This window comes from Scyliorhinus canicula, chromosome 18 (assembly GCF_902713615.1).
Source record: "Scyliorhinus canicula chromosome 18, sScyCan1.1, whole genome shotgun sequence".
In the NCBI taxonomy this organism is placed as follows: domain Eukaryota; kingdom Metazoa; phylum Chordata; class Chondrichthyes; order Carcharhiniformes; family Scyliorhinidae; genus Scyliorhinus; species Scyliorhinus canicula.
The window spans coordinates 41,790,576-41,813,329 of record NC_052163.1 but is presented as its reverse complement, the minus strand read 5'-3'; the positions used below and the strand labels follow the sequence as shown (position 1 = coordinate 41,813,329).

The following is a 22,754-nucleotide window of genomic DNA, read 5'->3' as shown; positions in this document are numbered from 1 at the left end:
CATGTCCACAGATGGGGAGGTGCAACAGTTGAGGCGAGCTAACTAAAGGGGCAATATTTAAGTATGGAGAAAAGGCAAGTTGGCTCCTTGCATATTAACTGAGGACACGGGAGGCTGAGAGGGAGATTGTCCAGACGCTCCGGGATGGGGAACTAGTTTCGGCTCAGGAGAAGGTGAATGGGACATTTAGAACCTTCTATAAAGAGTTATACAAGTCCGAACCACCTCGGGATGAGAGGGGTATGGTAGAATTTCTGGGAGAGTTGGAGTTTCCCACGGTGGGGGAGAAGGAGGTGCAGGAGGAACTAGACGCCCCAATGGGGTTGGAGGAGATCAAGGTGGCGCTCATGCTGATGCAGTTGGGCAGGCACAGGACCCTATGGGTTTCCGGTGGAATTTTATCAGTAATTCGTAGATCAGCTGGGCTCTACGAGATCTACAGTCATGCGGGCAGGCACTGATTTATCTGCTCCTGAAGAAGGACAAAGGCCCCACAGACTGCGGGTCATATTGTCCGATCTCCCAGTTAAACATGACAACGAAGCTCCCAACTAAGGTGTTGGTGTTAAGACGGGAGCCTCGTCTCCCGGAGGTGGTGGAAAACAACCAAAAGGGATTTGTAATGGGGCAGAGGTTGACGGCAAACGTGAGACGGTTATTTAATGTGGTTCTTACCATTGGGGAGGGGCTGGTTCCAGAGATCATTGTTTCGCTTGATGCGGAGAAGGCATTCAACAGGATAGCGTTGGACTGGGGCAGCAAGGTGATCATTGTCCATACGGAGTTTGCACATTCTCCCCTTGTCTGCGTGGGTCTCACCCCCACAACCCAAAGATGTGTAGGGTAGGTGGATTGGCCACGCTAAATGCCCCTTAATTAGAAAAAAAGAATTGGGTACTCTAAATTTATTTTCAAAAAGGATAGAGCGAGACTATCTCCTCGCGGTACTAGAGAAATTTGGGTTTGGACCGGGCATCTTAGCATGGGTGCAGCTGTTGTATGCAGACCCATTTGCCAGTGTGTGCACTAACAGTGACTTCTGAACCCTTTCGGGGTTCGAGGCAGAGCTGTCTGATGTCCCCTTTGTTATATGCGTTGGAAATAGAGCCACTGGCCATGGCGCTGAGGACTTTGAAAGTTTGGGAGGGAATAGTTGGGGGTTGGGGGGGGTGGTGTGATGGGTTCAGGTACCTCCAGGTGCATAGCTGGGTCAAACGTAATTACCTGCCCTCCCAGTGAAGCTGCCTTCTACATTGCTCAAGCAGATTTTGTTCTGCTCGGGGTCGGAGGTGCCAGTATGTGGGGCATATACCAGCAGATAGTGGGGGACAAGACAGGCTCAGTTGAGGGAATTAAGGCAAAGTGGTTAGAAGAGCTAGGGCCAATTGTGGAGGCGGAGGTTTGGAACGAGGCACTGAGGAGGGTGAACGCGACCTCCTCCTGTGCGAGGCTGAGTCTCATTCAGCTAAAGCTAGTGTTTCGGGCACACCTCAAGAAGGCTAGAATAATGAGACGTTTTTTCGATGAGGCGGAGGATAGACAAGGTCGGTGTTCAAGCGGGGGCACACCATGCGCACATGTTCTGGACGTGCTCAAAGCTGGTGGGCTTGTGGAGGTCAGTTTTTGATAACATGTCGACAATCCTGAACATGGGGCTGGAGCCGTGCCCACTGGTCACGGTTTTTGCGGTCTTAGATGTACCGGAGCTCCGGTCATGGAGAGACACTCTAGCCTTTGCCTCGCTTTTCTTGGGCTGGAGGTCGACTACACCACCAAGCACTTCAGCTTAGCTGGGTGACCTGATGAGAGTTTGTGCACCTCGAGATGGTCAAGTTCACTGTGAGATGGTCGGTGGAAGGGTCTTATCATAGGTGGCGGCTGTTTATAATATACTTTAAAGAGTTGGTCACTATTAGCTGTTAGGGGGATGAGATAGAGTGGGGGAGGATTCCGTTCTTGTTTTAAGAGTGCGAAATTATTTTTTTCCAATTAAGGGGCAATTTAGCGAGGCCAATCCACCTACCGGTGGCCAATGACGCCGAGAGGCAGCAGTGCTAACCACTGCACAACCATGCCACCTACATCTGGTGAACTTCTAACCACTTTGATTAAGCGTCCACTATGATCAAAAACATTGCCTCCTGAAAAGGACCGGCAAAAATCAATGTGGAGGCAAGACCACGGACTGCCTGGCCATTCCCACGGGTGCAGCAGTTCCACCGGCAGTGATGTCTGATTTTCCTAGCACGGCACGCAATGTTGAGCCAATTTGTCAATGTCCGTGCCGATCCTGGGCTACCAGGCGTAGCTACAGGCCAGCATCGTCACCTTGGACACCCCCGGGTATCCGTTGTGGAAGTCCTGCAAAAGGGGGGCACGTCCACACTCCAGGACGACCACCCTAGTCCCCACAGGATGTCGCCGTCCTCGACACTAAGTTCTGGGATCTTCAAGGTGTAAGCCGAGAACTCTTCTGGTGAAGAGCAGTGTTGGGCCCCTTACAGAACGATACGGTGGACTTGGGACAACTGTGGATCTGTCTGGGTCCAACCTCACATGAGTTCCACTGTCACTGGTAGAGAGTCCATAAAATGAAGGGCAGCAACTACTTCGCCGGCTGACGCTGGTGTCGGTGGCCTAGTGAGGAGAGGGAGGCAGCTCAACACATCAGCATGGGGAATCTTCGCTCCCAGGCATTTAATTCAAAACATATTTGTACACGGCCAACAACAGGGACCAATGCTGGATCCCAGCCGACACTAACGGAGGGATTGCCTGATCTTCTTTAAACAGATCCAACAGCAGTTTGTGATCGGTTAAAACCGTAAACGCGACTTCCGGTTGCGGCTATGACCAGCTAAGTCGCACATTTGGCAGCTCCTGCGACAAAGGTGTTTAAGGGCCGATTGGAGGGCCCCGACGGTACTGTAAAGACGAATCCCGGTGGGGGAAGGCTCCCTGAGGAGAGTGAGACCAACTTTATGGTCGGTACTCGGAGTGGGGCGACAAAAAAAGCGGCAGCAGCTCCCCGAAAAAAGCGGGGAAGAGGACCAAAATGGCGGCCGGTGGCGCACTAGAAGATTGGAGAAAATGGGCGGAGGAGCAGCAGGCTGCTCTCCTCCGGTGTTTTACGGAGCTGAAAGTGGAACTCTTAGAGTCCATGAACGCGACGACCACAAGGCTGATGGGGGCCCAGGCGACCCAAGAGACGTCGATAAGAGAGCTGCAGCAGGAGATGACTGCAAGGGAGGAGGAGGCCACGGTCCTCGTGGGAAAGGTGGAGGTGCACGAGGCACTCCACCTGAAATGGCAGAGCCGCTTTGAGGAGCTGGACACTCGAATGAGGCGGAAGAACTTGAGGATCCTGGGCCTAGCAGAAGGCCTGGAGGGGCCTGATCTCCCGAAATATGTAGCGGAGATGCTGAGCTCCCTGATGGGAGAGGGGGCCGGTCCATCGCCTCTGGAGCTGGAAGAAGCATATCGGGTCATGGCTAGGCGGCCTAGGGCGAACGAGCCCCCGAGGGCGGTGCTGGTGCGATTCCAGCGTTTCTGTGATCGGGAGAAAGTGCTGAGGTGGGCCAAGAGGGAGAAAAGCAGCAAATGGGAGAATTCGACGGTGCGGATATATCAGGACTGGAGTGCGGAGGTGGCAAAGCGGCGGGCCCGGTTTAACCGGACGAAGGCGGTGCTGCACGCAAAGAGGATCAAGTTCGGAATGCTGCAGCCAGCGCGCTTGTGGGTCACCTACAAGGACCAGCACCATTACTTTGAGACCCCAGAGGAGGCATGGACTTTTGTTCGGGAGGAAAAGCTGGACCTGAACTAGAACTTGGGAACGCCGGTGGTCGAGGCCGCCCGAGTACCCTTGACTGATCAAGTGGCCCATGTCTTTCTTAGGCCAGGTCGGAACTTGGTTAAAGTTGATGGATCGTTTGGTTTCTTTGAAACTTGTGTTATGGGGGGTTTCTTTGTTCCTTTTTGTGTGTCTCTTCCCGTTGCCAACTTCCCTTAATTATTGTTGTTGTAGGGGGGGCTTTTTTTTACTGTTTTTTTGATCTGTTCTTTAAGGGTTATGGTTACTGTTCTGTTCGATGGAGGGTGATGGTTAAATACGTTATTATTGGGTAGTTATTTAGTTATGCAGGCATAGTTATGTATTTATGTATTTATTTGAGATTTGTTATTTATATTGTTATATTGTTAAGTTGGGGAGGCGGGACGGGGGGGGGTGCAAGTTGGTTATGCGGGTTTTCTTTTTCTCTTTTTTCTTCCTCTCGTTTTAAGGGGGCTTTTTTATGGGCTTGGATGGGGACGGGGGTGGAATTGAAGATGGCGGGGTAGGGTGTGGCCGGGCGAAAGCGCGGGCTTTCCCCTGTTTCCCGCGCGCGGGACGGAGGAAGGGGGAGGAGAGAAGAGTGGGGTGTGGCCAGCAATGGCGGCTTTTCCCGCGCTGAAGCGGGGTCAGAGAGGGATGGCAAGGGGGGGGGGGGGGGGAGGCCCCTCCCCCCCCCCACATCGGGAGGAGTCGGAGTGTGGCAGGGGCAGCCGGGTCAGCGAAAATCAGCTGACTCTCGGGAGTACGATGGTGGATACACCGCGGCTAGGAGGGGTCCTAGCCGGGGGGGGGGGATACCGGGTTGCTGCTGGAAAGGCCGAGGACGGGAAGGGAAGAACGGGAGGAGAGAGGGGGGGGGGGCCATCGCCATGGGGAACGGGTCAGAAGGGGAGGGTCGACCCGGGGCGAACAGGGGACAGGACATGGCTAATAGACAGGGGAAAGGGACAGGTCGCTCCGTGACCCGGTTGGTTACTTGGAACGTGAGGGGGCTGAATGGGCCGGTCAAGAGAGCAAGGGTTTTTTCACACCTAAAGGGACTGCAGGCGGATGTGGCAATGTTGCAGGAGACTCACTTGAGAGTAGTAGACCAGGTACGCCTGAGAAGGGGGTGGGTGGGACAGGTGTTCCACTCGGGCTTGGACGTAAAGAACCGGGGGGTGGCGATTTTGGTGGGAAAGAGGGTGTCGTTCGTGGCGGCGCAGGTGGTAGCAGATAAGGAGGGTAGGTACGTGATGGTGAAGGGTAGGCTGCAGGGAGAGAATGTGGTGCTGGTGAATGTGTATGCCCCGAATTGGGATGACGCGGGTTTTATGAGGCGCCTGTTGGGCCTCATTCCGGGTCTGGAGGCAGGGGGCCTGATCATGGGGGGGGACTTCAATACAGTGCTCGACCCTGGGCTGGACAGATCGAGTTCCAGGACGAATAGGAGGCCGGCAGCGGCAGAGGTGCTAAGGGGGTTCATGGAGCAGATGGGGGGGGTAGACCCTTGGAGATTTGGCAGGCCAAGGGCGAGGGAGTATTCTTTTTTCTCCCACGTCCACAGGGTGTACTCCAGAATAGACTTTTTTGTACTGAGCAGGGGGCTGATTTCGAGAGTGCAGGACACGGAGTACTCGGCCATTGCAATTTCGGACCATGCACCACACTGGGTAGAGGTAGAACTGGGGGAAGCACGGGACCAGCGCCCGTTGTGGCGCCTGGATGTGGGGCTGCTGGCGGACGATGAGGTGTGCGGAAGGGTCCGGAAGGGCATTGAGAGATATCTGGGCACGAACGACACGGGCGAGGTGAAGGTGGGGGTAGTCTGGGAGGCCCTGAAAGCAGTGATCAGAGGAGAGCTGATCTCCATAAGGGCACACAGAGAAAGGAAGGAGAGGCAGGAGAGGGAGAGACTGGTGGGGGAACTTATAGAAGTGGACAGGAGATATGCGGAGACACCAGAGGAGGGGCTGTTGAGGGAGCGGCGCAGTTTACAGGCCCAGTTTGACCTACTGACCACTAGGAAGGCGGAGACGCAATGGAGAAGGGCACAGGGCGCGGTCTATGAGTACGGGGAAAAGGCGAGCAGGATGCTAGCACACCAGCTGCGCAAGCGAGATGCAGCCAGAGAGATTGGGGGAGTGAGAGAGAAGGGAGGGAACGTAGTGCAGAAGGGGCAAGAGGTGAACGGGGTCTTCAGGGATTTCTACAGGGAATTGTACCGGTCTGAGCCGCCCAGGAGGAGGGGGGGAATGGAGAACTTCCTCGATAGATTGAGGTTCCCAAAGGTCCAGGAGGAACGGGTGGAGGGGCTGGGGGCGCCGATAGAGCTGCAGGAGCTAGTTAAAGGGATAGGCCAGATGCAGGCGGGGAAGGCGCCGGGGCCGGACGGGTTCCCGGTGGAATTTTATAAGAAGTATGTGGACTTGGTGGGTCCAGTGCTGGTGCGAGCCTTCAATGAGGCGCGAGATGGGGGGGGGTTCTGCCCCCGACAATGTCACAGGCCCTGATCTCCTTGATCCTGAAGCGGGACAAAGACCCTGTACAGTGCGGGTCCTACAGGCCTATCTCCCTCTTGAATGTAGATGCCAAACTGTTGGCAAAGGTCCTGGCAACCAGAATAGAGGATTGTGTGCCAGGGGTAATCCATGAGGACCAGACGGGGTTCGTAAAGGGACGACAACTTAACACAAATGTCCGGAGACTGTTGAATGTGATTATGATGCCAGCAGTGGAGGGGGAGGCTGAGATAGTGGTAGCACTGGATGCGGAGAAGGCATTCGATAGGGTGGAGTGGGAATACCTGTGGGAGACGCTGGAACGGTTTGGGTTTGGGGAGGGATTTATCAAGTGGGTGAAGCTGCTGTATTCGGCCCCGATGGCGAGTGTGGTTACAAACGGGAGGAGGTCAGAGTATTTTGGGCTCCATCGAGGTACCAGGCAGGGATGCCCCCTATCCCCCTTACTATTTGCATTAGCGATCGAACCGTTGGCGATGGCACTGAGGGGTTCAGGGGGGTGGAGAGGACTGACAAGGGGAGGGGAGGAACATCGGGTATCACTCTATGCGGATGATTTGTTGTTATATGTGGCGGACCCGGAAGGGGGAATGCCGGAGGTAATGGAAATACTAGCGGAGTTTGGGGACTTTTCGGGATATAAATTAAATGTGGGTAAAAGTGAGGTCTTTGTGATACACCCGGGAGATCAGGGGGAGGGAATTGGGCGGCTCCCCTTTAAGAGAGCAGTAAAGAGCTTCAGGTACTTGGGGGTGCAGGTGGCAAGGAACTGGGGGACCCTCCACAAGCTGAACTTTTCAAGGCTGGTGGAGCAGATGGAGGAGGAGTTCAAGAGGTGGGACATGGTACCGCTGTCGCTAGCAGGGAGGGTGCAGTCAGTCAAAATGACGGTCCTCCCGAGGTTCTTGTTTCTGTTTCAGTGCTTGCCCATCTTTCTCCCCAGGGCCTTCTTCTAGAAGGTAACTAGCAGCATTATGGGCTATGTGTGGGCACATGGCACCCCTAGAGTGAGAAGGATTTTCTTGGAACGGAGTAGGGACAGGGGAGGATTAGCGCTACCCAATCTTTCCGGATACTACTGGGCGGCGAACGCATCGATGGTGCGCAAGTGGGTGATGGAGGGGGAGTGGGCAGCTTGGAAACGTATGGAGAGGGCGTCCTGCGGCAATACAAGCCTGGGGGCGCTAGTAACGGCACCATGGCCGCTCCCCCCCACAAGGTATACCACGAGTCCGGTAGTGGTAGCCACCCTGAAAATCTGGGGGCAGTGGAGGCGACACAGGGGGGAAGTGGGGGGTCTGATGGCGGCGCCACTGAAAGGGAACCATAGATTTGTCCCGGGGAACACTGGCGGGGGATTCCAGAGCTGGCACAGGGCGGGCATCAGGCAACTGAGGGACATGTTCATAGAGGGGAGGTTTGCGAGCCTGGGAGAGCTGGAGGAGAAATTTGAGCTCCCCCCGGGGAACACGTTTAGATACCTGCAGGTGAAGGCATTTGCCAGACGACAGGTGGAAGGATTTCCCTTGCTTCCCGATAGAGGGGTGAGTGATAGGGTGCTGTCAGGGGTCTGGGTCGGAGAAGGGAAGGTCTCGGACATCTACAAAATAATGCAGGAGGTGGAGGAGGTATCGATAGAGGAGCTGAAAGACAAGTGGGAAGCGGAACTGGGAGAGCAGATAGAAGATGGGACATGGGCGGATGCCTTAGAGAGGGTCAATTCGTCGTCGTCGTGCGCAAGGTTGGGCCTCATCCAATTTAAGGTGCTGCACAGAGCCCATATGACGGGGACTAGGATGAGTCGGTTCTTCGGGGGTGAGGACAGGTGTGTTAGGTGTTCGGGAAGCCCTGCGAACCATGTACATATGTTCTGGATGTGCCCGGCACTGGAAGAGTTCTGGGAGGGGGTGGCGGGGACGGTATCGAGAGTGGTGGGAACCAGGGTCAAACCAGGGTGGGGGCTAGCGATTTTTGGGGTTGGGGTGGAGCCAGGAGTACAGGAGGCAGGGGAGGCCGGAATATTGGCCTTTGCGTCCTTGGTAGCTCGGAGAAGGATCTTGATTCAGTGGAGGGACACAAGGCCACCAAGTGTTAACACCTGGTTAAACGACATGGCAAGCTTCATCCAATTGGAAAGAATCAAATTCGCCCTGAGAGGGTCGGTACAGGGGTTCTTCCGGCGGTGGCAGCCCTTCCTTGACTTTCTGGATCAGAGATAGGAACTGGAGGCCGAAACAGCAGCAACCCGGGGAGAAAGGGGGGGGGGGGGGAAAGGGGGGGGATAGCAACGAAGGGAGCACGTCAGCGGGGGGTCGCGGGCAATGACTGCCCGAGGCCATCGGCAGAAAGGGAAAAACGGTTTGGTTGCTAGACTGGTAGCGCGGGGGGGGGGGGGGGGGGGGGGGGGGGGGGGGGGGGGGGGGGGGGAAGAGGGTGGGGGGGTGCGCGCGGGGGGAGGGCGTGGGGAGGATTTTCCAGGGGGGATTTGTTGTGTTATAATTTAAAATGTAGTAGGGGTAAATGTTTGTATCGAAAAATTTCAATAAAAATTATTTAAAAAAAAAAAAAACCGTAAACGCGCGACCGTAGACATATTGGTGAAATTTCTTCACACCAAAAATGACAGCTAGCCCCTTTTTCTCAAACTGCGCATATTTTCATTCCACATCGGCGAATATTCGGGACGCAAATTGATGGGATGTTGAGCTGGTCATGCATTGGGTGAGGACAGCCCCCACACCGTGAGGGAATGCGTTGCAAGTCAAAATGAGCGGCTTGGAGGTGTCAAAATGGGTTAACAGTTTTGAGGACGACAGTCATTTCTTCACCTTAGCTTCCGGTTGTGGCTGGGCCCATTCCCAAGGGTGGCCCTTCTTCAATAATCGGTGGATAGGGACTTAGCAGCATTGCCAGGTTTGGGGTGAAGCTCCCATAATAGTTCACCAATCCCAACAACGACCGCAGTCCTGTCTGTCCACCGGGGACGGGGACCTGCTTGATTGCACATACTTTGTCCTCCACAGAGTGTAAGCCGTGGCGGTCCACCCGAGTGTAAGCCGTGGCGGTCCACCCGAGTGTAAGCCGAGGCGGTGCACCCGAGTGTAAGCCGCGGCGGTCCACCCGAGTGTAAGCCGTGGCGGTCCACCCGAGCGCAAGCCGGGGCGGTCCACCCGAGCGCAAGCCGGGGCGGTCCACCCGAGCGTAAGCCGTGGCGGTCCCCCCGAGTGTAAGCCGTGGCGGTCCACCCGAGCGTAAGCCGTAGCGGTCCCCCCGAGTGTAAGCCGTAGCGGTCCACCCGAGCGTAAGCCGTGGCGGTCCACCCGAGCGTAAGCCGTGGCGGTCCACCCGAGCGTAAGCCGTGGCAGTCCACCCGAGCGTAAGCCGTGGCAGTCCACCCGAGCGTAAGCCGTGGCGGTCCACCCGAGTGTAAGCCGTGGCGTTCCCCCCGAGCGTAAGCCGTGGCGGTCCACCCGAGCGTAAGCCGTGGCGGTCCACCCGATAACGTAACTACGGGATCTCAGGATTGTTGAAAACGCACTTCTCTCGGCGGAGGCAGATGCCGGCTTTTTCGAATTGGAGAACTCCAGCCAGGTTCCGCAAATGTTCCTGGTCAGGCGCGCCTATAATGAGAACCAACTGCAGATACCCTTGGCTCATTTGAGCTTGGTGAAAGTCCTGCCCCCGCTGAGCGTGGATAGAGGTCCTCGATTCAGGGGACCGGGTAACGGTCTAAGTGTGAGACGCGGTTTACCGTCACCCTGTCGTCACTACACAGGTGTATGGAACCATCAGGCTTTAGCATGCGCACCATCGGGGAGCCCGGTCGGCTAACTGAATGGGGCAGATAACGCCCAGGTTTTCCAAATGGTTCAGTTCGGTGTCCAATAATCAACAGTGTCACCTGGATTGCAGCCACCGGCGGTGCAGTCACGCAGTGCAGTTGCTGATTGGAGTCATCCTCATCTTCCACAGGGAGGTTTGAGGCCTAAGTCCCGGCGCCCCATCAGCTGCCGGTATCCGTTATCCGGGTATCCCTGGTTGGGAGAGCTGTCTCGGCAGCCATCAGGTGCTTTGTGGAGGTGGCCTCCATCCCTGTGGTGGTCCACTGCTGGGGGTCCCGTTCCTCGGGCCTTCGGACAGCCTGCCAGCCAGCGCTTGGTCGGTCATCCCAGGCTAAGGACCGCCATCCCTTGGAACTCCTGTACCCCCTGCTCCGCACTCTCGTGTGAGATAGCCATCTCTCGCGCCGGTTACAAGGTTAGGTGAGTTTCAGCCAAAAGTGTCCGCTGACTCGCCAGGTCGCGAATGCCGCAGGTGAACCAGTCTCGCAAGAATTCATTTAAGGTAGGCCCGAACTCACTAGTTCAAGCAAGCTTTTGCTAATGTGCCAAATCACTGCTGGACTCCCCTTGAGCCTGGGTGGTCATAGAATAGTGCAAGCGGCAGATGATAATGGGGGTTTCGGATTAAAGTGCTCCCCAACCAAGGCTACCAATTAAACGAAAGACTGCAAATCCAGCACAACCGGGTGGGTCAAGCTCTGTACGATCCCGTAGGTTAGCCCAATAACAGCCGTCAGTAAGTCTATTTGCCATTCGTCTCCGACAATTGCATTCGTTCTGAAAAAGTGCTGCATACATTCGATGTACTGGGTCCAGTCATTGTTACTCACATTGAACGTCTCCCATTTCCCAATATATGGCATCTCAGTCGGCAGAATAGGGGCCTCCGGAGATCTAAACAAAGTGGTCCGCATTGCCTACAGCAACTCCAAACTCATCCTTGTCACCAGTGTAGAATCCGACAGAGTGAACACACGGGAACAAATGGTTGGATACAAACAAACAGATTTATTTCTCTTACAACTCTACTCTCCACTCGCCAAAGGGTCTCCCTCCCGACCTGCATCCAGGTTGGGGTTTTTATACGAAGAGGCCCCCCCGGTTACGGGGAAGACTCACCCTGTTTATCGGGAAGTTGGAAGTTCATATTCCATGAAGGTCACGGGGAACCGGATGGTGTACACCCAGTGTTGCGACTCCGGGTCAAGTGGGGCTGGAATCGACCAGCACTGGCCCAGGGTGTCGCAACACTAGAAAAATTAGATTTAGGGAGGATATAAAACTTTACAGGATATTGAGTAAATTTTGAATAGTAATTAATCCAAGAAAGGGCCAAAGGACATAAATTTAAATTTGTACAGAACAAATTTGTGGATGTTGTGTGGAGTATTGTGTACAGTATCGTTCTCCTAATTTAAAGAAATATGTAAATGCACTAGCAGTTCAGAGGTTTACTAGACTAATACCATTATGAGGAAATGTTGGAGAGGCTGGGTATCCACTACAGTTTAGAAAAAGGTGACTTGACCAAAACCTTTAAGATCCTGAGGGGTATTGACAGGATGGATATGGAGAGGATGTTTCCTCTTGTTGGAAAATCTAGAACGAGAGGTCAGTTTAAAAATAAGGGGTCATTCATTTAAGACAAGAGAGGAGGAGAATTTTTGTTCTGGGGTTGAGAGTCTCTGGAACTCTTCCTCAAAAGGCAATGGAAGCAGAGTCTTTGAATATTTTCAAGGCAGAGATAGATAGATTCATGTTAACAAGGGGGTGAAAGGTTTTTGGGGTAGGCAGGTAAGTTACAATCAGATCAGCCATGATCTTATTGAATGGCAGAGGAGGCTCAAGCGGCCTACTCCTGCCCCTAATGTTAATATGTACACTGGATAAGCTTGTCCTATCCCTTCATCCAGTGTTCAGTCACGCACACACAGTTAGCTACTCTCTGGATAAATTCACTCAGCTATTGTGGAAGCTGTGAGGACCCTGTTATGGGGCAAGAGCAGATAACTTCCATGGGGTTTCCTCAAGAAAGAAATGAGCATTTTCATCAATTTAAAAAGCACAATGCACAGAAGGGATGAGTGGCTTTATTTTCTGGAATTTTTAATATTTTGAGGGCTGGTATTTAATTAATTTATCGGCAGTATAATCATCACATTGTAACTCGCATCTTACCATTTCCTGAAGCTCTGTGCAGTTCCTCCAGGTAAGCTCTTATCACTGAACGATAGTTCCTGCTAATAGAGATGAACCTGCAACAAAAGAAAATCTGTTAGCACATGTAAATAAGACTTTACAAGCCCCCCCCCCGCCCATCATCCCCCTCCTCCCAATCATCCCCCCACCCCCAACATCCCCAGCGAGCCCAGTACAGGAGTTACCAAAGTGGCTGGAGCACTTCCAGATAAACAAGGGTTCACAGAAACATTGAAATTAGGAGGAGTGGGTCATTCAGCCCTTCAAACCTTCTCTGCTACTGAATATGATCATGGCCGATCCTCTATCTCAAAGCCATACTCCTGCTCTATCCCCATACCCTATGACACCGTTATTGTCTAGAAATCTAGTTCCTTCTTCAATATATTCAGTGACTTAGCCTCCACAGACTTCTGTGGCAGAAAATTCCACAAGTTCACCACCCTCTCAGAAAATAAATTACTCCTCCTCCCAGTTCTAAATGGCCTATCCTGTATCCTCAGTCTGTGACCCCTTGTTCTTGACCCTCAAGCCAGAAAAATCACATCCCTGCATCCAGTCTGTCCAACCTGTCAGAATTTTATATGTTTCAATGAGATCCCTTCATTCTTCTAAACTTCAGTGAAAAAAGGCCCAATCTTTCCTGTCATCCCAAGAACCAGTCTGGTGAATCTTTGTTGCACTCCCTCAATGGCAAGTATATTGTTTCTCAGGCAAGACGATCAAAGCTACAAACAATACTCCTGGGTTTGGTCTCATAAAGGTTCTGTACGGGCAGCACGGTGGCCTAGTGGTTAGCACAACCGCCTCATGGCGCTGAGGTCCCAGGTTCGATCCCGGCTCTGGGTCACTGTCCGTGTGGAGTTTGCACATTCTCCCCATGTGTGCGTGGGTTTCACCCCCACAACCCAAAAATGTGCAGAGTAGGTGGATTGGACACGCTAAATTGCCCCTAATTGGAAAAAATAATTGGGTAATCTAAATTTAAAAAAATAAAATAAAGGTTCTGTACAGCTGCAGAAAGACATCCTTGCTCCTGTACTCACGCAATGAAGGTTAATATACCTTTTGCCTTCTTAACTGTTTGCTACACCTGTATACTTGCTTTCAGTGACTGTACATCCTTTTGTACTTCAATATTTCCCAATTTATCATTTAAATATTCTATCATCATCTTTTTTCCTACCAAAGTGGACAACTTCACACTGTATCTGCCATGTACATGCCCGCTCATTCAACTTGTCTAAATTGCCATTAAGCTTCTTAACACCCTCCTCACCATTCACCTTGCCACAAAGTTTCTTGTCATCAGCAAATTTGGAAATATTACATTTGGGTTCCCCCATCCAACCATTGATATATCATGAAAAGCTGGGGCCCCAAGCACTGATCCCTGTGCAACTCCACAAGTCACTGCCTGCCACTCTGAAAAATACCCATTTATTTCTACACTGTTTCTGCCAACCAATTCTCGATCCATGTCCCCAATCCCATGTGCTTCAATTTTGCACACAAATCTCTTTTGTGGGACCTTATCAATAGCTTTCTGAAAATCCAACAACCCCACATCCACTGGTTCATCATAACATGCATGTATAAGAGTTCAAAAAAAGATAACGCTGGAACATTAATACAGTTTAAACCAAGGGCAGTACAGTGGCGCAGTGGATAGCACTGCTGCCTTACGGCGCCGAGGTCCCAGGTTCGATCCTGGCTCTGGGTCACTGTCCGTGTGGAGTTTACACATTCTCCTGTGTTTGCGTGGGTTTCGCCCCCACAACCCAAAGATGTGTATGGTAGGTAAATTAGCCATGCTAAATTGCCCCTTAATTGGGAAAAAATGAATTGGGCACTCTAAATTTATTTTTTAAAATACAGTTTAAACTATGATACTTAGATAAGGGTCCAAAGTAGACAAAAAAGAATCAACATGTGGAATTTAACTTGACCGACTGAACTATGGGTATTTTTCTGAATAGCGGAATAATTTAAAAAAAAATTAAAGTGCCCAATTCTTTTTTTCCAATTGAGGTTCAATTTAGCATGGCCAATCCACGTAACCTGCACACCGATGGGTTGTGGGGGTGAAACCCATGCAGAAACGGGGAGAATGTGTAAAGTCCACACGGACAGTGACCCGGGGCCAGGGTCGAACCTGGGACCTCAGCTCTATGAGGAAGCAGTGCTATCTACTGCGCCACTGTACTGCCCTTGGTTTAAACTGTATTAATGTTCCAGAGTTCCAGAGGAAACAGTGCTAACTACTGTGCCACTCTCTGAACAGCTGAATAATAGACTAAACAGCCTCTCATCCCGATTCGCCTCGTGGAGATCGGATACCTCAGAAGAGACAAGAAAGCACAGCCTCACTATTTATAATTGCTCCGCGCTATCCTAGAAACTGCCTTTACCCAGCAATCAGGGCCACTAACTCCTGGTGTCTGACCAAGCCTCTAGCCAACTGAAGGAAAACTTCCACCCATTTGTATTCCAGTGCACCCCTCACCCACTCTTACTCCCTCCAAGAATTTTTAAAATTTATTTTAGTACTTGTCCCCAAACATTCAGTTATGTGTGTACAATGACTCCCAAAATCTCTGTTTATCCATAGTTCCCAGTTCATTAGATATAGGACAGCACGGTGGCGCAGCGGTTAGCACTGCTGTCTCATGGCGCGGAGGTCCCAGATTCAATCTGGGCCCTGGGTCATTGTCCGTGTGGAGCCCCCCCTCCCCCGGTGTGTGTGGGTCTCACCCCACAACGCAAAGATGTGCAGGGTAGGTGGATTGGCTACACTAAATTGCCCCTTAATTGGAAAAAACATTTTTTTAAATCTATATCCCTTTGTAACTCACTTCACTCATCTGTATTACTTACTGACTCACCAAACTTTGTCATCTGGAAACCTCCATATACAACTCTCTGTAGTTTCATTTATATACACGGTGCAAAGCTGAGGCCCCAAGAACGGCAAGCCTCGTCCCGCCAATAAAGAGGTCCTACCTTTTATCTCAATTCTGTCTCCCAGCCAATTTCCAACAAGTCATCTTTATAATTCTGTGCATTTTCATTTTTGCTCATAATCTCATGCTGGATTTTATCTTTTGAAAGTCTACATAGACAACATCCATAGGTGCATCTAATTGATTTAGTTGAATCTTTTGAGGAGGTCCATCAATTGGACATGAACTACCATTCAAAACTGAGTCTTTCTGATCAGCTCAAACTTTGACTAAGTGCTTAATCACTGTCTCCAACAGTAACTAACTTCCCCATAATTCACGTTGGACTGACATGTTTGTTGTTACCTTGTTTCTCTATCCCACCGTTCTCAGAATATGCAGTAACATTTGTAACTTTCCATAATAAAAACAGAATAGGCCAGAAATAATGAGTGCTTTCAGAATATTCTATTTTTATTTCAGATTTCCAGTATCCGCAGTATCTTCCTTACGTTTGTAATTTTCCAATTTTTAAATTCCTTATGCTAGCTGCAGGACAAGTCACCAGGCAGTCCATATGCTCTGATGTGTTTCTCTCACACTTTATTTTTCGTCTTTTTTGTTTATTTCTGATATTTTATGATGGTTTCCATAGATGGCCTGTCAAGGCAGCTATTAGAGGACAACAATGGATCTTGGTATCCTCACCACTTAAACCTCACAGCACAGTCGCCACTGCTTAATAATCTGATAAACATGAAGCATTTTGAGATGCATCCAAGAAGCTTGATAAAGTGCAATATAAATGTAAATCCATCTTTCTTATACCTACTACCTACATTGCATTCAAGGGAGCAAAAAATTCTCCTCTTCATTCATATCAATTTGTTGCAAAGAGTGAACTATCTGAACAGACTACCATTCAGAGAAAAAGAAAAAGAGAAACCAGTTTCTACTCACTCAATTTTCTGGGTACTGCACTCGTGCTCAGAGTTCTGAAGTGTCATGAAGATGCCGTGCGACTCGTTGAAAAGTTTAGAGAGAATTGGTGAATAAATATCCTTATCATTGGAGACAGCTTGAATGGTGGGCATCCTTGATGAACTGCCAGGGGCCCTTTCTGAGGTTTGAACATAAATAAGATCTGGAACTCTAAGTATACAGTCTGTATAAATCATACCAGACACAGCAATGCTTTTCAACTACAATCGATTAGTGTGAACAATTAGAAATGGCCCTCAAGTGGCCAGTGGTTGAAACCACAACCTGCCACAGTACAAAACGGTGAATGTGAAAGATCCAAAATCCAATCCTGAATGCTAGAAACTGTCTTTACCCAGCAACCAGGGCAACTAACCCCTGGTGTGTGTGAGAGAGAGAGAGAGTGCCCCCAGAGTCCCTGGGTAAGGTACTCTGATTTAAATTGCATACTTCGGATGATTCCGAATGTCTTAGAGCAATAGTTAATCAGAAAAGATTTCCAAAACGGTGCTGCTGACATGTGTATATTCTTCCTTAATTGTGATTTCCCACCCATTGTGGTCGACAGAGCTCTCAACCATGTCCAACCCATGTCCCGCACCTCTCTCCCAGAACCAGGATAGGGTCCCCCTCGTCCTCACTTTTCACCCCACCAGCCTCCGCATTCAAAGAATCATCCTCCGCCAGTCCCGCCAACTCCAGCATGATTCCACCACCTTACACATCTTCCCCTCACTCTCCCTGTCAGCATTTCGCAGGGACTGTTCACTCTGAAATACCCTGGCCCACTACTCCATCACCTCTTAACACTTCACTCTCTTTCCACAGCAGGTGTAACATCTGTCCCTTTATTTCCTCCTTGCTCACCATCTCAGGCTCTAAACACTCTTTTCAAGTGAGGCAGTGCTTCATGTGCACCTCCTTCTAAAATCTGGTCTATTGCATTTACTAATCCCAATGTGGTCCACTCTACATTGGGAGAAACTAAACACAGACTGGGTGACCGCTTTGCAGAACACCTCCGGTCCGTCCGCAAGCAGGACCCAGACCTTCCAGTCGCTTGCCATTTCAATTCACCGTCCTGCTCTCACGTCCACATGTCTGTCCTTGACCTGAAGCAGTATTCCAGTGAAGCCCAGCGCAACCTGGAGGAACAGCACCTCACCTTCCATTAGGCAGGTTACAGCCTACCGGACTTAACGTTGAGTTAAGACTGCGAACTCTCTCCTCCACCTTCACACCATTTTTATTTCTATCAATTTATTTTCATTTCTTCCATTGATCTGTTTTCTCCTCATCACTGTTTCCCCCCTCTCCCCACTCGGATCAACTGTTCCTAGCTGCCTTTTAACACACTGCCCAACTTTGTTCTACCATTCACACATTCTGATCTCTATGTGCCACTATCAGCACCCTTCTTAGCCTTAATCACTCCTATTTACATTCCTTGTCTTCTGTCCTTGACACCTTTGTCTACCTCCACTTATCACTGGCCCCCTATCCAGCCCATCGCTCTATGCCCCCCCCACCTAAATATAAATCTGACACCATTTCAAGTTCTCTCTAGCATTGACAGAGTCACCCAGACTCTAAACGTTAGCTCCTTTTCTCTCCACAGATGCTGTCAGATCTGCTGAGAATGTCCAGTATTTTCTGTTTTTGTGTTGAAGAATTAAGACCGCTTCGAGCTTTCCTTGGATGGTGATGGCTAGCACGAGGGGACATAGCTTTAAATTGAGGGGAGATAGATATAGGACAGATGTCAGAGGTAGATTCTTTACTCACAGAGTAGTAAGGGCGTGGAATGCCCTGCCTGCAACAGTAGTGGACTCGCCAACATTAAGGGCATTTAAATGGTCATTGGATAAACATATGGATGATAATGGAATAGTGTAGATGGGCTTAAGATTGGTTTCACAGGTCGGCGCAACAACGAGAGCCGAAGGGCCTGTACTGCGCTGTAATGTTCTATTGTTCCTGGGTGACTATAGTGCTTTCACCCCTCAACCTAACCCATCACAGGAATCCCTGACACCCCCATGGAATCCCCAACCTGCCCCCCGCCCCCTACTGCCGTACACAACTCGCAGCTAACGTCTGATTGTTTCTCTACAGTCTGTTCTCTATACAGGGTCTGACAGACCTGAGGCCTTCCTGTATTTTTATTATTTCCATTCTTGATTAAATGATTATTCATCGAGATTCTTATTTCAAATAAAAAGGAGGAAACATAAAAAGGATACTTGGAAATAGAATTGGAGTAAATTGTGTCAGGACAGATTAAAGGGGAAGGTACGCTACATGAGATGGTCATTTTGCCTATACTAGCTCTTTGGTACAACTATTCAATTAGTTCAATTTCTCTACATAGCCCAACTTATTTTTCCTTCAAGTGATTTTTCAATTCCGTTTTGAAAAATTAGGATTGAGTCTGCTTCCATCATCCTTTCAGGCTATTTGTTCCATTTCACAACAACTAACTGCATAAATATTTTACCTCATGTTGCTCCCGGTTCACTTTTCAATCATTTTAAATCCATGCCCTCTGGTAACTCTCTCCTCCCACTGGAAATAGTTACTCCTTATTTACACAGTTACTTGTGTCGGAGTGTGTGCGCAAGTGCAAATGGGCAGATTAAAACAATTGGTACAAAACACTACAATATTACAATATCCAGCATGGTACAAAACAGTTTCTCATTATATATAGCTAAGAATTTTTCTAAACAACCCATGTCACTGTACCTTTCCGGGCATGCTGCGTTGGATAGAGTAACATTTGCGTAGGGCCCCATTCAAATCCAATGGGCTCTTCACGATCCACTCCTGGAATATACTAGAAACAACAAAAATTACAAAATGATTTAATGGAACTACTCAGTTGAAGAAGTCGTATTTTCCTTTCCCTCTGAAGAAGTGTCGCACTGCCAAGAGGCATTGTTTTTTCAAACGAGATGGCTAACCAACAATCCGCTGTTAATCAACAATCCGCTGTCGAGTGCCCCAGCAGCCCATATTACTCATCCATACCCACCATCACAGCTTCCGAAGTCAGATCGGCCTTTCTGAAAGTGAACCCTTGGAAGGCGACGGGTCCGGATGGAATCCCTGGCCGTGCACTCATAGCCTGCGCAGAGGTATTCGCGGACATCTTTAACCTGTCCCTACTCCACTCCGAGGTCCCCACCTGCTTCAAGAAGATCACCAAAGAAGAACCAGGCAAGTGCCTGAACGACTACCATCCGGTGGCCCTGACTTCAGTTGTAATGAAGTGCTTCAATAGGTTGATCATGAAGCGCATCACCTCCATACTCCCAGAACACCTTGATCCACTGTAATTCGCATACCGTCGCAACCGGTCCACAGCAGACGCCATTTCCCTGGCCCTACACTCATCCCTAGACTTGACAACAAGGACTCCTACATCAGACTCCTATTTATTGACTGCAGGTCCACCTTTAACATCATAATCCCAGCCAAGCTCATATCAAAGCTCCAAAACCTTGGACTTGGCTCCCCACTCTGCAACTGGATCCTCGACTTTCTCACCCACAGACCACAATTAGTAAGAATGAACAATAACACCTCCTCCACAATAGTCCTCAGTACCGGGGCCCGCAAGGCTGCGTGCTTAGCCCCCTATACTCCCTGCACACACACGACTGCGTGGCAAAATTTGGTTCAAACTCCATCTACAAGTTTGCTGACGATACGATAGTGGGCCGGATCTCGAATAACGACGAGTCAGAAAACAGGAGGGAGATAGAGAACCTAGTGGAGTGGTGCAGCGACAACAATCTCTCCCTCAATGCCAGCAAAACTAAAGAGATGGTCATTGACTTCAGGAAGCAAAGTACTGTACACACCCCTGTCAGCATCAATGGGGCCGAGGTGGAGATAGTTAGCAGTTTGAAATTCCATGGGGTGCATATCTCCAAACATTTGTCCTGGTCCACCCACGCCAACACTACCACCAAGAAAGCACAACAGCGCCTATACTTCCTCAGGAAACTAAGGAAATTCGGCATGTCCACATTAACCATTACCAACTTTTACAGATGCACCATAGAAAGCATCCTATCTGGCTGCATCACAGCCTGGTATGGTAACTGCTTGGTCCAGGACCGCAAGAGACTTCAGAGAGTCGTGAACACCGCCCAGTCCATCACAGGAACCTGCCTCCCATCCATTGATTCCATTTACGCCTCCCGCTGCCTGGGGAAAGCAGGCAGCATAATCAAAGACCCCTCCCACCCGGCTTACTCACTCTTCCACTGGGCAGGAGTCTGAGAACACGCACAAACAGACTCAAAAACAGTTTCTTCCCCACTGTTACCAGACTCCTAAATGATCCTCTTATGGACTGACCTCATTAACACTACACCCTGTATGCTTCATTCGATGCCGGTGCTTATGTGGTTGCATTGTATACTTTGTGTTGCCCTACTATGTATTTTCTTTTATTCCCTTTTCTTCCCATGTACTTAATGATCTGTTGAGCTGCTCGCAGAAAAATACTTTTCACTGTACCTCGGTACACATGACAAGAAACAAATCAAATCCAATCCAAACCAATCCCCGGCCAGCTGAATGTAAAAGAACCCAGGGCACGACTGGAAGATCACCATTGGTTCTCTTCCCTGGTACCCTGATCAATATTTGTTCAACCAGCACCACTAGGGCAGCACGGTGGCACAGTGGTTAGCATTGCTGCCTACGGCGCTGAGGACCTGGGTTCGAATCCCGGCCCTGGGTCACTGGGCCACTGCGTGGGTTTCACCCCCACAACCCAAAGATGTGCAGGGTAGGTGGATTGGCCACGCTAAATTTCCCCTTAATTGGAAAAAATGAATTGGGCACTCTAAATTTATTTATTTTTAAATTTTTAAAACCAGCACCACTAATAACAGATCACTATGTTGCTGTTGGGGTCATTGCTGTGTACTAATTGGCTGTCACAGTACAACAGTAAACTGCTGTTCAAAAGGGGAAAGAGACTTGTATTTCTATGATGTGGAGATGCCGGCGTTGGACTGGGGTGAGCACAGTAAGAAGTCTTACAACACCAGGTTAAAGTCCAACAGGTTTGTTTCAAACACGAGCTTTCGGAGCACGGCTCCTTCTTCAGGTGAATGTCTGCTTTTTTGCATCTTTGTAGAAACTGAATGTCAGTGTCTATATGCGCGATCTTCCTGGAGATCCTCTCCACTTTGAGCCGGCAGTTTGCGGTGTCAATGGTAGCCATGATGTGGAGATGCCGGCGTTGGACTGGGGTGAGCACAGTAAGAAGTCTTACAACACCAGGTTAAAGTCCAACAGGTTTGTTTCAAACACGAGCTTTCGGAGCACGGCTCCTTCTTCAGGTGAATGTCTGCTTTTTTGCATCTTTGTAGAAACTGAATGTCAGTGTCTATATGCGCGATCTTCCTGGAGATCCTCTCCACTTTGAGCCGGCAGTTTGCGGTGTCAATGGTAGCCATGATGTGGAGATGCCGGCGTTGGACTGGGGTGAGCACAGTAAGAAGTCTTACAACACCAGGTTAAAGTCCAACAGGTTTGTTTCAAACACGAGCTTTCGGAGCACGGCTCCTTCTTCAGGTGAATGATTCACCTGAAGAAGGAGCCGTGCTCCGAAAGCTCGTGTTTGAAACAAACCTGTTGGACTTTAACCTGGTGTTGTAAGACTTCTTATTGTATTTCTATAGCATCGTTCTCCTCCTTATGGCATCCCAAATTAATTTGCAGCCGATTAAATACGTTTGAACTGTAGATCCTGTTATTTTTCTAACTTTATCAGTTATAAAGTCAGAGCTCAGAGTGTAGACAGAAGCAAATCCCTAACCCAGCTCCTTGCCTGCTCCAAAAACCAATTCAAATTGAATCCAATTCATGTTCCCCACAAGAGAAACATACCAGATCCAGGCATTACACCTCACCTCAGGCTCATCTCAGCCAGAAGGCAACCTTGGGAATAGAATCAGAGAACAATTACAGCACAGAGCGAGGCCACTCGGCTCGTCATGTTCATACTGGTTCTCTCTCTCCATAGCGGCTAGAAACACAAGCTCGGGGTGTGGGTAAAAGGCAAACGAGGGGATGGGGTTGAGATCATTACACCAGCTCTTTCTTTGTACTTTTCTCACCGTTATCACAGGTTCATCATCCATGTCAGGGTCCGCCATCCCGCTTCACGGCTGCGACACTTGCTCATCAAGGACCACATCACCAAGGTGGCCTCACAGCTGCCTGCTCAGGCCTTGGCAATCGCCGCAGATCCCGCCCGGCATCTTCCCAGCCCTCCCCTGACTCGATCTGAACGTCTTCAAGCGGCGACGGTTGAAGGAAAGCCCGCCAACCAGAAGCGGGAAATTCTGGCCATTAACGCGGCCGTCTCTCACTGGGCTGGGCAGATAGGGAGAGTGTCCCACAGACTGGGGCATTGACCGTATGAGAG

General features: G+C 50.1%; 1 protein-coding gene across 1 annotated transcript in view; it reads right to left on the bottom strand.

The window, feature by feature from the left end:
- Nucleotides 1-22,571, bottom strand: part of nup85 (nucleoporin 85) — a 75,325-nt gene extending 52,754 nt beyond the window's left edge. The window contains exons 1-4 of the mRNA XM_038777161.1: nucleotides 22,444-22,571; nucleotides 19,046-19,136; nucleotides 16,280-16,439; nucleotides 12,357-12,433 (exon numbers count right to left, since the gene is read on the bottom strand). Of these exons, the coding sequence (XP_038633089.1) occupies nucleotides 12,357-12,433; nucleotides 16,280-16,439; nucleotides 19,046-19,136; nucleotides 22,444-22,482 (367 nt within the window). The 5' untranslated portion in view covers nucleotides 22,483-22,571. The remainder of the gene's footprint in view (nucleotides 1-12,356; nucleotides 12,434-16,279; nucleotides 16,440-19,045; nucleotides 19,137-22,443) is intronic.
- Nucleotides 22,572-22,754: the final 183 nt, after the last annotated feature.